This window comes from Brienomyrus brachyistius, chromosome 7 (genome assembly GCF_023856365.1).
Source record: "Brienomyrus brachyistius isolate T26 chromosome 7, BBRACH_0.4, whole genome shotgun sequence".
NCBI classification, from domain to species: Eukaryota; Metazoa; Chordata; class Actinopteri; order Osteoglossiformes; family Mormyridae; genus Brienomyrus; species Brienomyrus brachyistius.
In genome coordinates, this window is record NC_064539.1 from 19,391,347 (window position 1) to 19,406,507 (window position 15,161).

General features: G+C 45.3%; 1 protein-coding gene across 5 annotated transcripts in view; it reads right to left on the reverse strand.

The window, feature by feature from the left end:
• Positions 1–15,161, reverse strand: part of mapk10 (mitogen-activated protein kinase 10) — a 45,510-nt gene that overhangs the window by 12,824 nt on the left and 17,525 nt on the right. For 4 of the 5 annotated variants that reach the window (XM_049020602.1, XM_049020604.1, XM_049020603.1 and 1 more), the window contains exons 4-8: positions 13,466–13,595; positions 10,185–10,243; positions 7,031–7,169; positions 6,306–6,471; positions 5,729–5,800 (exon numbers count right to left, since the gene is read on the reverse strand). In XM_049020602.1, coding sequence (XP_048876559.1) covers positions 5,729–5,800; positions 6,306–6,471; positions 7,031–7,169; positions 10,185–10,243; positions 13,466–13,595 — 566 coding nt within the window. Of the gene's footprint in view, positions 1–3,613; positions 3,686–5,728; positions 5,801–6,305; positions 6,472–7,030; positions 7,170–10,184; positions 10,244–13,465; positions 13,596–15,161 lie in introns of all 5 variants that reach the window. The other variant, XM_049020608.1, reaches the window with a different exon arrangement.

Below are 15,161 nucleotides of genomic sequence, written 5' to 3' on the forward strand. Positions count from 1 at the left end.
GCCGAGCAGGCAACCCCTGTGCCTGCAGCCCCTGCTCAGGCCGAGCAGGCAACCGCTCTGCCTGCTACAGCCCCCCAGCCCAAGTCGCCTCCTTCGCCGCTGCCTCCCCCATGCGCTGCGTCCCAGCTGGAGGTCCCGAGTGAGCCCCTGGCCATCGCCAATCGGTTCTTTGCCCTCCAGGGGCTGTACTGGAGGATGATGGAGGAACCTGCCACACGGGGCTTCCCGGAGGGGGAACAACTTGCCGTGCACCTGGGGCAGGCTTTCGCCGCGTTCTCCCCTACCTCGCCTCTGAGTGACCTTGAGAGGTTGGCCGAGGATCTCCGGAAGCTGATCTCTCTCCGGAGAGCAGTTCCTGCAGAGGCGCCCCCTCTGCAGCCGCCTGCTGCAGCTCCCGGGCAGGCGCCCCCACTGCAGCCACCCGCTGCAGCTCCCGGGCAGGCGCCCCCACTGCAGCCAGCTCCTGTTCCTGACCGTGCTCCTGTTCCTGCAGAGGCGCCCCCTCTGCAGCCGCCTGCTGCAGCTCCCGGGCAGGCGCCCCCACTGCAGCCAGCTCCTGTTCCTGACCGTGCTCCTGTTCCTGCAGAGGCGCCCCCTCTGCAGCCGCCTGCTGCAGCTCCCGGGCAGGCGCCCCCTCTGCAGCCGCCTGCTGCAGCTCCCGGGCAGGCGCCCCCTCTGCAGCCGCCTGCTGCAGCTCCCGGGCAGGCGCCCCCTCTGCAGCCGCCTGCTGCAGCTCCCGGGCAGGCGCCCCCACTGCAGCCGCCTGCTGCAGCTCCCGGGCAGGCGCCCCCACTGCAGCCGCCTGCTGCAGCTCCCGGGCAGGCGCCCCCACTGCAGCCGCCTGCTGCAGCTCCCGGGCAGGCGCCCCCACTGCAGCCGCCTGCTGCAGCTCCCGGGCAGGCGCCCCCACTGCAGCCGCCTGCTGCAGTTCCAGGGCAGGCGCCCCCACTGCAGTCACCTGCTGCAGCTCCTGTCCCTGACTGCGCTCCTGTTCCTGACCGTGCTCCTGTTCCTGCAGAGGCGCCCCCTCTGCAGCCGCCTGCTGCAGCTCCCGGGCAGGCGCCCCCACTGCAGCCACCTGCTGCAGCTCCCGGGCAGGCGCCCCCACTGCAGCCAGCTCCTGTTCCTGACCGCGCTCCTGTTCCTGACCGCGCTCCTGTTCCTGACCGCGCTCCTGTTCCTGACCGCGCTCCTGTTCCTGCAGAGGCGCCCCCTCTGCAGCCGCCTGCTGCAGCTCCCGGGCAGGCGCCCCCACTGCAGCCACCTGCTGCAGCTCCCGGGCAGGCGCCCCCACTGCAGCCAGCTCCTGTTCCTGACCGCGCTCCTGTTCCTGACCGCGCTCCTGTTCCTGTCCCGGCGCTCCCTCCGCCTGCTGCAGCTCCCGGGCCGGCGCCCCCACTGCAGCCAGCTCCTGTTCCTGACCGTGCTCCTGTTCCTGTCCCGGCGCTCCCTCCGCCTGCTGCAGCTCCCGGGCCGGCGCCCCCTCTGCAGCCGCCTGCTGCAGCTCCCGGGCCGGCGCCCCCTCTGCAGCCGCCTGCTGCAGCTCCCGGGCAGGCGCCCCCCCAGACTTCCACTCCTGTCCCTGACCGTGTTCCTGTCCCTGACCGCCCTGCAGCAGCTCCAGAGGCGCCCCCTCCGCCTGCAGCAACTCCAGTCCCTGGCCCCGCTCCTGTCCCTGGCCCCGCTCCTGTCCCTGGCCCTGATCCCTCGCCCCGGCAGCGTCGACCCCGACCTAGGGTCGGCCTGTCTGTGTCCCGCAGGGGAAGGGGACACAGACGCAGGGCTGGGGTCCCGCCCGCCCTGCCCCCTGGCTCGCCCTGCCTCGCCTGCGCTGGGGCTCGGTTGGCGCCTGCGGGTCCTGGCCCTCCGGGTCGGCTGTCGCCTGCGGGTCCCCCTCCGATGCCTCGTCGCCCTGCCTCGCTCCCCCCTCCGGTGCCTGGTCGGTCGCCTGGGGGTTCCCCGACGGCGGCTCCTCGGTCGCCTGCGGGGCCCCTACCTCCGGCCCTCCACCGGACGTCGCCGCCTGCTGCGGCTCCCCCCTCCTCCGGGCCTTCGCCCTGGCCCCTTCCAGCTCCCTCGCCCCCTTCCCTGGTGCTCCCTCCTGCTCCCTCCCTGGCCCCTCCGCGGGTCCCTCGCCCTGTCTCCTCGGCCCCTCCGAGGTCCCCTCCGGCTCCGGCCTCCCGGCCGCCTGCGGCCCCTCCGGCTGCCTCCCGTCGCCCGCTGGGGCTCCCACGGGCTCCCCTTGGTTCCCCCTCCTTCTCTCCCTTTCCTGCCCCTATCCCACCTGTCTTTGTTCCGCCTCCTGCCTTTGTCCCGCCGTCCTCTGTTCCTGGTCCCTTTGTTCTGCCCCGCTCGGTTCCTGGTTTCCCGTCGTTCCCTCCCGTCACTCCCGTTCCTTTTGTTCCGCCTGTTCCCTCTGTTCCGCCCTTTCTAGTCTGTCTCTCTGCGTTCCCTACCCTTTGTCAAGTCCTGTCTTACGTCTTGTCCCTTGCCGTGTTCTGCGTCTCAGTTCTGTTTCCTGTGCTTCGGTGATTGTTCCGTTTGGTTCCAGGTCCGGGTTCCCGTGTTCCGTCTGTCGCCTCCTCCCTGGCGCGCCCGGTGAAGCGCGCCTTTGGGGGGGGGTTCTGTCATGCCCTGCTCGTCGGCTCCTCATGTGTGCCACGCCCCCCTGCTTGCCAACGTGTGTTTCCCTGATTGTTTCCACCTATGTCCGATTACTGTGATCAGTCCTGTGTATTTAAGTCTGAGTCTTGCCTGTGATCGTTGTCCGTCATTACGTGATCTGTGCACATGGTGTTGGTGGTCCCTCGCCTCCCGTGTCTCCTTGTCCCGAATAAACCCCGATTACCCCGATCCTGCTCGTCTGCCTGGTTTTCTGAACCACCGCCCGCACGATCGCCTGTCCACCCGAGCCTTCCCGTGACACTTACATGCCTTAACAGCTTTAATATACATAAACACCAAACATTATAATTGTATAATCATATAATGTTTGTTTTTAAGGCATGTTAAGATGTTACTGTATATTTACAAGATGCTTATGAATATTATGTGTGGAGCCCACCGATTTAAGATATGTAAATGTAATCCTCTAACCTGTCAAGTGGGATATGGGAAAGCGATTCTCTGAGTTTTACACCTAATACTCATCCATCAAGTATACACTTCGTTCCTCTCTATTACAAACAAGATCCATGCTCTGTCTACCCTTCTATACACTATTAATGATTTGCACTGGGTAGTTTGAAATGATAAGATACTCCACCTGAGTACTATAGCAAAAAAGAAGCGTAATTAACAAACCTATTGTCAAAACGGTACAGTGGGGTAAAATGATCCAAATTAAACTTAGAAAACTACATTTCGTAACCCATGACACAATATTTTGTGTTATATTACTAATATCGTCATTTTTAAATTTATGAAAGCATGAATGTATGAAAGCATGCATCTACAGATTCATTTGCACTCACTGCGGAATAAAATTAATCTGAAAATGAAAGTGAGAACCGTTCTGCTGCCTGGAAAACCAGCCCTTACTGCCATATTGGAAATTAAAGGTTATTAAAGGAGCCAGCTAGGTGTGATAGCTGTGACAGTGCGGTAAGGATACGATCAGTTCCTGGAAAGAGCACCGTTCCTCTTATCACCTCGCCAAATATACAGCCCACTGACCACATGTCCACTGCAACCAGAACCACACACCGTGAGGGGAAGGACGCAAAAATCACTGTCTGCCTTCACTGCATGCGGCGATGTGTCACTTTCTGCTAACTTCATTTACATTACAGGGGACTTCACAAGCACCAATGTCTGAGGGACAGACTGCTGAGGGAAAAAGTAAGAAAGTAATTCAATTGGCACTGACAGCTAGAAAACGATTGTTAAATGTTAGCTGCTAGGGAAGTGGAATTGGGAAAAGAATTTACTTAATTCTATCCGGCCATATTTCTGCATACCCTTTTTTTTTTTCTACGTTCCGAACCAGGAGTGAAAAGATTCTTCATTTCCATGATGGCCATACAAGCATTACATTCAGTTTTGTGATAATCTTAAACTTTCTTGAACATTTTGTTAACATTTCATTCTGTTTTCATTGCCCCACACCAAACCGTCCTATGAAAGATCCGTATATAATTTCCCTATCATGCATAACAATGAAAAAGTTTGCGTATGAATAAATAAATATGAATTTTACTAAGGTTAAACTGAGACGTTTAGGAACAATGCCTTTTTTACAATATACTGTTTTAAATAATATCATAACCAATACGATACCGTTGTTGATATTGCGTTAATGGTTGTATTTCATATAAGCTCATTTACACATCACTTCAGCCTCCTGTGTTTCACTCTGAATATTGTCAGGGGTTTTTAATTATCATTCTGGAGACTATTCCTCAACGCAAAATACTCTCAGAAGCACAGTAACCCAAAAAGACGGCAATGGTGAAATAAATCCATTGTCTAGCTGTAATTATGACTATTTCAGGTGATGCATTTTGCATACAATTCTTGAAAGCAAATATGGTAGTTTAAAGAAAGCACCCTTACAACTCATTGTTTCATATCACCACAGACATGACACACAGACATAGACGATAGAAACATATCACAGAAAAAAAGACATTAAAAGACTGCATTTGAGAGAAGCATAGCACAGAGGCATTGTTCCACGTTTGCAATGTCATTTCCGCACAAAGCAGTTTCTCCAAACTGATTGTTATGAGTTTGAATTTCTCCATCAGGCAAAGTATTTAAGCCTTAGAGTGAATCACATGCCTGGTACGAGGTGTCCATCATTGTGACAGCATTTCTTAAAGCTTTTAACAACTTAGGGTGACCTCGGTCAAGGTTGCTGAAATGTAATGAGCAACATCATATCAAGGCCGAATCGAAACATGTGGCACTTATGCCTGGAAACCAAACCAGGAATGACAGTTCGAGCAACATGGAAGCAATGTGGAAGTTTCAAAGCCATGATAAGCTATTGCTAATAGGAAAGGGGCTGTCATTTGTTATCAAATTAGGTTTGTCCATTTGTGGTCTTGGAGGAGTTCAGTACTGTGAAAAATATGCAATAACATACACGTTGAAAATATAGTCAGTTACATTATATGATCTGCCTTCCGCTCTATGCCTGGCTGTAATGATATTAAAGGGCCTCCAGTTCCAGGTCTGGACATTAAAGTGCTAAAATGTACGACAGAGATCAGAATATAGAAATAAATGGTGCTGCCACCACAAAGAAAGAATTACTGAAAGTGTCGAAATGAAGAACCATGCAGGAAGTTCTTAACAAGAAGAAATCCTTCCTGCTTTCTCTCATTCAGCACAGCCATAAGGGTCGGGTCAGTCATAAAGATTATTGACTAACCGATATCTCCTGTCTTTCACCTGTCTGAAACAGCCCTCGTGCACATTCCACATGGCGGTATGATGGTACTTTAGGTTACAGTCGTAGATTCTGCCTTACGTCATTCAGTGCATGTGGACATTTGCGACAAATTTAGTTACAACTACTGTAAAGAGGGATTTTATGAAAAACATACATACTTTCCCATCCAACCCATTATTTCTTTGTTGGCACTAGAATTATTAATGATCAAACAAACAGTATGACATTTCAATTTAAAGGACAATATTCACTAATAATTGCCAAATTGGACTCACACCTGCGCCTTTTATTTGTTTTTGAAATAAATTGCAAACACCCAAGCAAGGATACAGTCCCTTCCTGGAAACAGGATTTTGTGGCGAACCATTTCTCCCATAATGCACCCCACCGACCATATATCCACTGTCAGCACAAGGAAAGAGTGGAAAGGTAAAGAGATTAGCATAAATGAAACACTGCGGACAGAAATGTAAGTGAATGCAGAGTGTTATTCCGAAAAGGAAACGTTAGTCACCATTATTCTGACACACACTCATGCAGTGCTTGAAGGTGTATTTAGGTTTGACATAAAGTCCCACTCCCTCCCTTATGCACTAATTTCTAGTGTAATAATGTAAACTTTTGGAATAAAAGCAGACATAGAGATTAGTATATAGTTGATGTACAATCAGTCATGAAGTATTAGCTATACTATTTCAGCAGACTACATTTTTATTTGAAATAAATTTACTGTACTGCCTTGACTAGACATCGAAACTCAGAGAACATAAGCGCTAACTAATGTATGCGTATCAAACTTATCCTCATAACTGCATAATCACTACACTTACATTTCCACATTGCATGTACACCAAAGTTGTGTTCAACGATAAATTCAAGTACATAACCTACAAAAGTCTAGTCATACCGTTCTCTTTGTAACCCATGCCCAGGATGACCTCTGGAGCCCTGTAGTATCGTGTCACGACGTAGGGGGTCATCATGAAGCTGGTGCCCGCAGTTCGTGCCAGGCCAAAGTCTAAGATCTTAAGCGTGCAGTCCGATTTAACCACTATATTGCTGGGTTTCAGGTCCTGCAGATGGAACAAGTATCAAGAGGTATACGATCATCAAGAAACTCTTTTCTGACAAAGCAAAATTTTATTAGTAATATTTACTAACAATAGTAAATAATTCATGAACTAATTTAATATTATATTAATAGTAATTAGTAAATAACATGATGCAATATTACTTGTTATACGTATATATTGGTGATTCCCTTTATGTTTTCAAAGTTCAAGTTCAATGTTTTTTTTATTTGTCATGTGCAGTAAGACCCATAAAGGCAAAAAATATACAAACATACTAGTGGCCAAAATTGTAGAAAGACCCAGCATTTTTGGCATTACGCTTTAAAAATGACAACACGGATACTGACATTAATGTTTATAAACAATTGGGGGATGTTACAAATATCATACATTGGACAATTAAATAACTAACTGGAGCAACAGTTGAATAAAGTTCTAGAATCTCTACAAACTGAATGAATTTTGACCTGTAATGTACAGTGAAACGCTTTTGTTTATGAAATACAACCTGCTTCTGAAAGCCCAAACAACCAGAACTGGTCTTACTGATCGTTCTCACCCTGTGAATGATTCCAGCTGAATGGAGGTGTTTGATACCACACAGCATCTGGTAGAGTAAGTACGACATTCGTTCGTGGTCCAGCTCCATTTGAATCACCTGGCACAGGTTGGCATCCATTAGTTCCATGACCAAATACCTGAGAAAGACACCCCATGTTTTCAAAGTAGCTCACATTTAATTCTGCCAGTGTTTCGCAACACTCAGATACAGAGGGATCAGCAGGGGCATCATCACAGATCGTTGGGTGTCTACAAATTACAACGTTAATCGGTCAACCTTCAATCAACTATTCAACCTTTCCTATTAAACTAAGAGGCAAGAAACCCCATAAATTTGCATAACCAATCTCTTCACTGCAGTTGGGAACATCTACTATTCAGATAAAAATAAACAGCACAGCTTCTACTAATGATTCTAAGAACTGTTTAATTTCCGTCGGCTGTAATGACAATCTGATGTGATTCAATCATGTTCAAGAACCATTTACCCAGTGCAAGGTCATGGTGGACCTTAGCCCTGTCCAGGAAGTACAAGGTGGCAGTCCATTAAATTCACCTGCATGCTAATACTCTGTGACATGACATACTCTCAAGTCTTTCAAGCCTGGAACCAAGAAAAACTGAGAAGGTAGAAGATAGGCTTTGAGTGAGGGGAGACCCTGGACGAGATGCCAGTCCATTGAAGACCTTTCATAATTATCTGAATTTCTACAGAAATGGGTTCCAAAACTTGATTTAATCATCATTTAGTCAAAGTAAATAAAACTTTATTTAACTAACAAACCGCACAACATTTTACATTTTACAATCTTCCAGCAAATGTAACATGAAAAATGGTTTGACTGCACCCATTTACCGTTTTCCATTTTCTTAAACATTTACACAGTTCAGGGGTTGATTAGCCAAAAATCTACCATTTACCAGATAGCTAGACTCCATTTCCCTCCTATTAATTTAAGATAAAGGGCTCAAATTAAATTAGCGTTGGGAATTTCGATGGAAAGTAATCTGAATGGTACAAAATACCAAATAATACATCGCCTTTGGATTTAGACTCTATTAAACCCAAAACTGTTTGTTTTAAATTATTTTCAAAGTTTAAAATTGTATTTGTTACATACACAATTATACTGAGATTGTGAAATGCGTTATTGACTAACTCCAGATGGGGAACAGGGTATTTACAGTACAGGTATGTATAAGGGACATAAGTACATTTACCATTTACCATATAGGGGACAACAGGAGTAGAGTTTGGTCCAGAAAGTAAAAATCGAGACCAAGATTATGTTTCTACCAACCAACTGGGTATAAAGAGCTGCAGAGGCACTCGGCCGGGTGTTTTAAACTAAATCTTGGTCTGGATTTTAATTTTCCGTACCTGAACTATTCATCTCTGTAGGGCACAGACAAAAGACATACCATTAGACAATATACACTATATGTAAGAATTAGGGACGAGTTAGCGTTGTTGAATATTCCAGAACAAACATAAAATTGAAAAAATAAACTATTAAAATCAAATAATAAATGAGCTATTTAAATATCATTTGAGGTGAACAAGCAAGCAAAAAGTGATAACCTGCTGACATTAGTCTTTTGGATTCCTTAGGGACCATATTTGCACAAGAAGTAACATCTCATAAATATTTTAATGTATACTCCTTACACGCATCGGTGTGTGTGTGTGTACTTATGGTACAGCGTAGGGCTGGGTAGGGGTTAGGGTCATCATGTTGGGATTAGATAAGAAATGAATGAGAAGTTAATGGAGAGTCCCCACAAAGATATAATTGCAAACCTGTGTGTGTGTGTGTGTGGGGGGGGGGTAGATATTAGTAGAATATTATTTGAATGATAACAAGTAATTCTGCCTGAAATGCCTATCCCTGATAGCAGTTACCGTAAATATCCATAGTGTGCAGTTGGCAGTACGGTGGCAGGTAGTGCAAGACAGAATATGCATCTACATACTGTATATACACTGTACACGTGCAAGCTGAGTAGGCTGGATCGCTGGTTGCCGGTCCAGAACACAGTGCTCATTAAGGATTCGTATTGTCTGGGGAAAGAAGCTCTTCCTCAGCCTTTCTGTGCTGACCTTCGGCCAGCAGTACCGTTTCCCTGACCTCAGCACAGACAGGAGGCCGTTGCTGGGATACCTCGCATCCTTAATTATTAGTAGCCCCTGGACCTGCATCTTCTGATGTAAACATTCTGGATGTTGGGAAGTGCACGTCCGATTATGTGTTCGGCTGACCTAACAAGCTTAGTTCACGTTAATAGTCACATGTAGTCATGTCGAGCCGAGCTCTAAGAATAGTACACATGTTGGTGCTGATGCAGTGTAGGGCAGAAAAGTTCAATTAAAAATGCATTGGATAATTAGTTTTAATTGCACATTTGCTTTGATATTCATATTTAATTAGTAAAGAAGTCATCAAATGTCATGTAATTGCTTTGGGAGGTGGAGAGTCACACGCAGAGACTCTGATATCCTCAGTAGATGAAAGAAATGCTTAATATGGATGAAAAAACGAAGCACATACGTGCCTTTGAACAGACCTGCAAGTCTAATGCATTTTTCAAACTCAACAATGTCTCATGTGCATGTAAGACAGTTTGCTGCTCCAGGGACATGCAGTGAACAGCAGGCTCAGGGTCAAAAAGACAGCAAAGGTGTTAAAAGAGCTACAATAAAAAGCAGAGCTCCACACAGCTTGACACAAATGTGGTATGGAGTGGTGGCGCAGACACAAGAAATTACAACTGGGCTCGACTAAAGTAACAAAAGGACTAAACTGAAACGCATTTTTTGCAAAATGGCAGGGGCCCTTTACCTAGTGAATAATTTAGTGGATTTTGCGAACGCTGCACCTGCAGTTCAGCCACCGGCCGTTTGGCCGGTTATGAGCTATATTGTTGCCTCATGCTCCTTTGAAAAGTCACATATCACCGGTCTGACTGCAAGAACGCCGTCACATCCCTGACATACACTGCTCACCTTCATGCCTTAATTGTGATCTAGTTACATCAAAATTAAAGCCTTTCTCACATGGTGTTCCTGTTACTTTGTCCACCCCTGTATAGCAAATACACGGAGAAAGAAGCGGAGGTGTATTTTAATGATTAATAAATAATATTGTACTTACACATCCTGGAATTCCTCTAAAGACTTCTGTGGTGTAAAGACATTTAATAAGCTGATAATCTGAAAAAGAAGCAAGCGAAAGCGAGTTTTAGTCTCAGCTATAGTTGCACATAATAAAAAGTGAAAAATAAATAACAACAGAAAGCAAATGGACTTCATCACCTTCAGATGTCGCTAATGTTACAGAGGAAATTTTTTTCCATTTCAGAAATGAAATCATATGTAATACATTTTTAAATGTTAATTTTTTATTTCCTGACCTGCATTTCGTAGATTCAGGCATTAGCCTGGAATGTAATAGAACACTGAATCCTAAAATATATGAGATGAACGCTAATTAATCAATGAATAGATGGCATCTGAGATAGGCTCCGGACCCCCCACCCCCCCTCCCCACCCCCGACCCTGAACAGGACACGCGGCTACAGAAAATGGATGGATGGATGGATGTATGTATGTATGTATGTATGGATGGATGTATGTATGTATGTATGGATGGATGGATGTATGTATGTATGGGCGGATGTATGTATGGATGGATGGATGGATGTATGTATGGATGGATGTATGGATGGATGTATGGATGTATGTATGGATGGATGGATGGATGGATGTATGTATGGATGGATGTATGTATGGATGGATGTATGGATGTATGTATGGATGGATGTATGTATGTATGTATGGATGGATGGATGTATGTATGGGCGGATGTATGTATGGATGGATGTATGGATGTATGTATGGATGGATGGATGGATGGATGTATGTATGTATGGATGTATGTATGGATGTATGTATGGATGGATGTATGGATGTATGTATGGATGGATGGATGGATGGATGTATGGATGTATGTATGGATGGATGGATGGATGGATGTATGTATGGATGGATGGATGTATGTATGTATGTATGGATGGATGTATGGATGTATGTATGGATGGATGGATGGATGGATGTATGTATGTATGGATGTATGGATGGATGTATGGATGTATGGATGTATGGATGGATGGATGTATGTATGTATGTATGGATGGATGGATGTATGTATGGGCGGATGTATGTATGGATGTATGTATGGATGGATGTATGGATGTATGTATGGATGGATGGATGGATGGATGTATGTATGTATGTATGGATGGATGTATGTATGTATGTATGGATGGATGGATGGATGGATGGATGTATGTATGGATGGATGTATGGATGGATGTATGGATGGATGTATGTATGGATGGATGTATGGATGGATAGGTATGTGACATGGAGGCTCAGCTAGCAGCACTGATGCCTCATACCTCCAGGGTTACAGGTTAACCCCCCCCCCTGCTGTGTGTGTGTGTGGCACTGGCATGTTCCCCCAGAGCCGTGTGGTTTGTGACTGTAAGTGTGTTATTATTGACGGGCAACCCATCCTGGGTACTTTCATGCCTTGGATAAGCATCATGGGGTAGGGAATGGACTATATGGTTTATATAAATAAACTTTCATTTCAGATTAATTCTGCAAATTTCCAATATTCTCGACTGGATGCATGATATAATTACATTCAAACTCTCTTGTGAAGCTCCAGTCCGGAATGCTAATAATGAGTATTCCATATTCCATTAAAGTTAATCACTGTACATCTGCACTGCCATCTTGGGTTTCCTAATAAATGGTTCAAAGGCCAGATCAGACATTTAAAGCAAATAGATGCAGCCTTAACAAGTGTAGTAAATAAAATTAGCGTTATGTTCATTCTAAATACAATAACGTACAAAAGAGTCACCTGCTGTGGTTGTAAATACACAGAATAGATGCAGCAAATGATCCGCCTTCGTGCCAACATGAAACCACGGCGCCAACACTACAGGCAGTGAAAGGAAACTAAAAACTAATCATTCGGCAAGTTCCCTGGCGGATAAGTACACGCACTGACGCAGCGACACGCTCCCCGGCAAGCGACAGAATGGGCGCGCAATGTGAGTGGAATCGCAGAGAGGGACTCTGGCACTCAGAAAGGAATGACCCAGCTCAAGGACACTGCTGGCAGTGAGAGAGAGAGAGAGAGAGAGAGAGAGAGAGAGAGAGAGAGAGATGCCTTAGGTAGGAGAGCTGCAGCACTGGAAGGATTAAGATCCGTAGAAGTACTGCTATTGTTGCCTCTTAGCAGCTTCAGAGAGCTTCATCGTCTATTTGGTATAATTCCTAAGACTTACTGTATTATTATTTAATTATTCAATAATAATAATTACTATTCAGTGGCATCAGTAGATAATTTTGATTGGGCCATCAGTGGACAGTTATTTATTTTGCTTATTTCATTATAATTATTTTGGTAAGGGGGGGCCATGTATTTACTGGGGATGCCCATGCCTACCCCCCCGCCGGGCCACCCATTAGATCCACCCCATTACGATTATTATTTTTATTCACCACTTAAATCCTCTGCATTGCTATTCAGTAATAAACCAAATGAATGTCTATACCACAAGTCACTTCCTCCACTGACCACTAAAAGGAAACCATGTTAGCCATATGCTAATTGGTATTAACATAATCAGATAAAATGTATAATAGATTTATTACTATGTAATAGGATATTATAAAGATAGGGTTGACATTTTGTCATGTAGGACATTCAAATGAATTCCCCTGAATTCATTGTTTTTGTGTAAATATTACCCAGATATACGGGTAGATTGGGCAAGTAACTCACATTTCCTAACACTTTCTCAAAATCATTTAATGTACTATTGCCTGTGACTCTTTCACTATTAAATTGTCTTTTATGCTTCGGTTATTTAGCACTGTGAAGAGCTCCCACTCATATCTTATAGCAGTTTTTCCCAACCCGGTCCTCAGGGACCCACAGATGGTCCATGTTTTTGCTCCCACCCGGTCCTCAGGGACCCACAGATGGTCCATGTTTTTGCTCCCACCCGGTCCTCAGGGACCCACAGATGGTCCATGTTTTTGCTCCCACCCGGTCCTCAGGGACCCACAGATGGTCCATGTTTTTGCTCCCACCCGGTCCTCAGAGACCCACAGATGGTCCATGTTTTTGCTCCCACCCGGTCCTCAGAGACCCACAGATGGTCCATGTTTTTGCTCCCACCCGGTCCTCAGGGACCCACAGATGGTCCATGTTTTTGCTCCCACCCAGCTCCCTGCCAGACAGTTCTCATCTTCACTCCCTACCGGGAGCTGGGAGGGAGCAAAAACATGGACTGTCTGCAGGTCCCCGAGGACCGGATCGGGAAACACTATCTTACAGAACAGGATACTCACGTTTTTGTGGTTCACACACTTCATCAGCACCAGCTCCCTGTACGCCCGCTTGGCGTGGGTCTGGTTTTGAAACGGTCGGCTGAGCTTCTTAATGGCCACATTTCTGTCAAGGACAGCATCGTACCCAGCACTGCAGAGCGAATGCATGCAGAGCACAAAAATAGGGTTAAAAAAACAACAACAATCTCAGCACATAAAACTGATTTCAGCCTTCATGACATGGGCGCCGTCAAACCAACTCCAAGGGAATTAACACAACTTGAAACTTTTAATATCCCTCCCCTGCAGGCCTACAAACAGGCAGCAAATTAAAAGACTCATCAAGCCATCAAGTTTTCTACTGAAATTATACATAAAAGAACAAGTGATTAATCTTCAAAAATGTAATTACATTTTATTACATTCATTAATCAAATTAGCTTAGTTTAAACATAAATCAGAACAAAATGTAAAATAACTTCACAAAACTGTGTTAATTTCAAAATGACATCAGCAAATTCAGAGGCAGTTTGGTATTTTCATTATTTCCAGTCAATGATTGCTACTGACACCATAAGCATCTTACACTTTTGTTGTAATAGCCAATAAAATAACTAGTTGCAAAACCAGTGTCAAAGGAAATCACACCAGTAACGGTAACCAGTCCTTCGGGATTAATAAAGTCTTCTGATTCTGATTTTAAATAAAACCCAGCTTTGACAGGAGCATTTTGATAACTTTTTGAGGATTCTGAATAACCATACAGTGACCAATAAGTGGTTTCTTTTTCAAAACTGCAAATACCGCATTTCAACAACAGCAACTTCTGTAACAAACAAAACAGAAACAACACTACACTGCATAGCTAATGTTCTATTGATATTTTTTGATGAACCTTCAAAATATGACATAGTCTAATTGTAATGAATCCATTTGGTATCAGATCTGGAATCAGAGATATTTAGCTTGCACTACAGGATGACACAGGACACTGAGTGATTGTTCAACACCTAGAGCTGGTTTGAGTTGAAACGTCAAGTTAAGTGGACCTTACTGTCACACCATCCACATAGAAGTATACAGTGGTATGATAATAATGATAATGTCCCTAGGGCAATGGTGCGACATGCAGACTGTAAATGACAAAAGCAGGGATTCACAATAGTTTAAAAAGTGATGAAACACAGGACAGAGCAAGACAGGAGGGACTACACTCAAAACACATGCATGTAAATAGACAGTTCCTTCAATGGATAAGCAGTGATAAACTGTGTAGCAGAAATGCATCAACTGGTTGATGAAAATAAAAAATAAATAAATAAAATAAATTAAATTTTAAATAAATAAAAAGTCCCAGACACAAACAAAACTGAATTTACTGTCGTTGTGGGGTTTCCACCGGGTACGTCCAAAAACATGCTAAGGTGAACTGGGGTTACCAAACTGTCCATAGGTGTGACTGTGTGCGTGACTGGTGTGTGTGCCCTGCGACTGGTTGGCGCCCAGTCCTGGGTTATTCCCGGCCTTGTGCCTGTAGCTTCCAGGACTGGCTCCAGATCCCTGCAGTCCTGAATAGGACAACTGTGTATAAAAAATGGATGATGAAGTATTTTCACCCCATGGACAATAAAGCAAACATGACAATTTAAATGACTAAAGCTAAAGGAGTACAGAGTGTGAGAGGACAAGTGAGAAGTCATGTTTTTTCTGCTTTGAT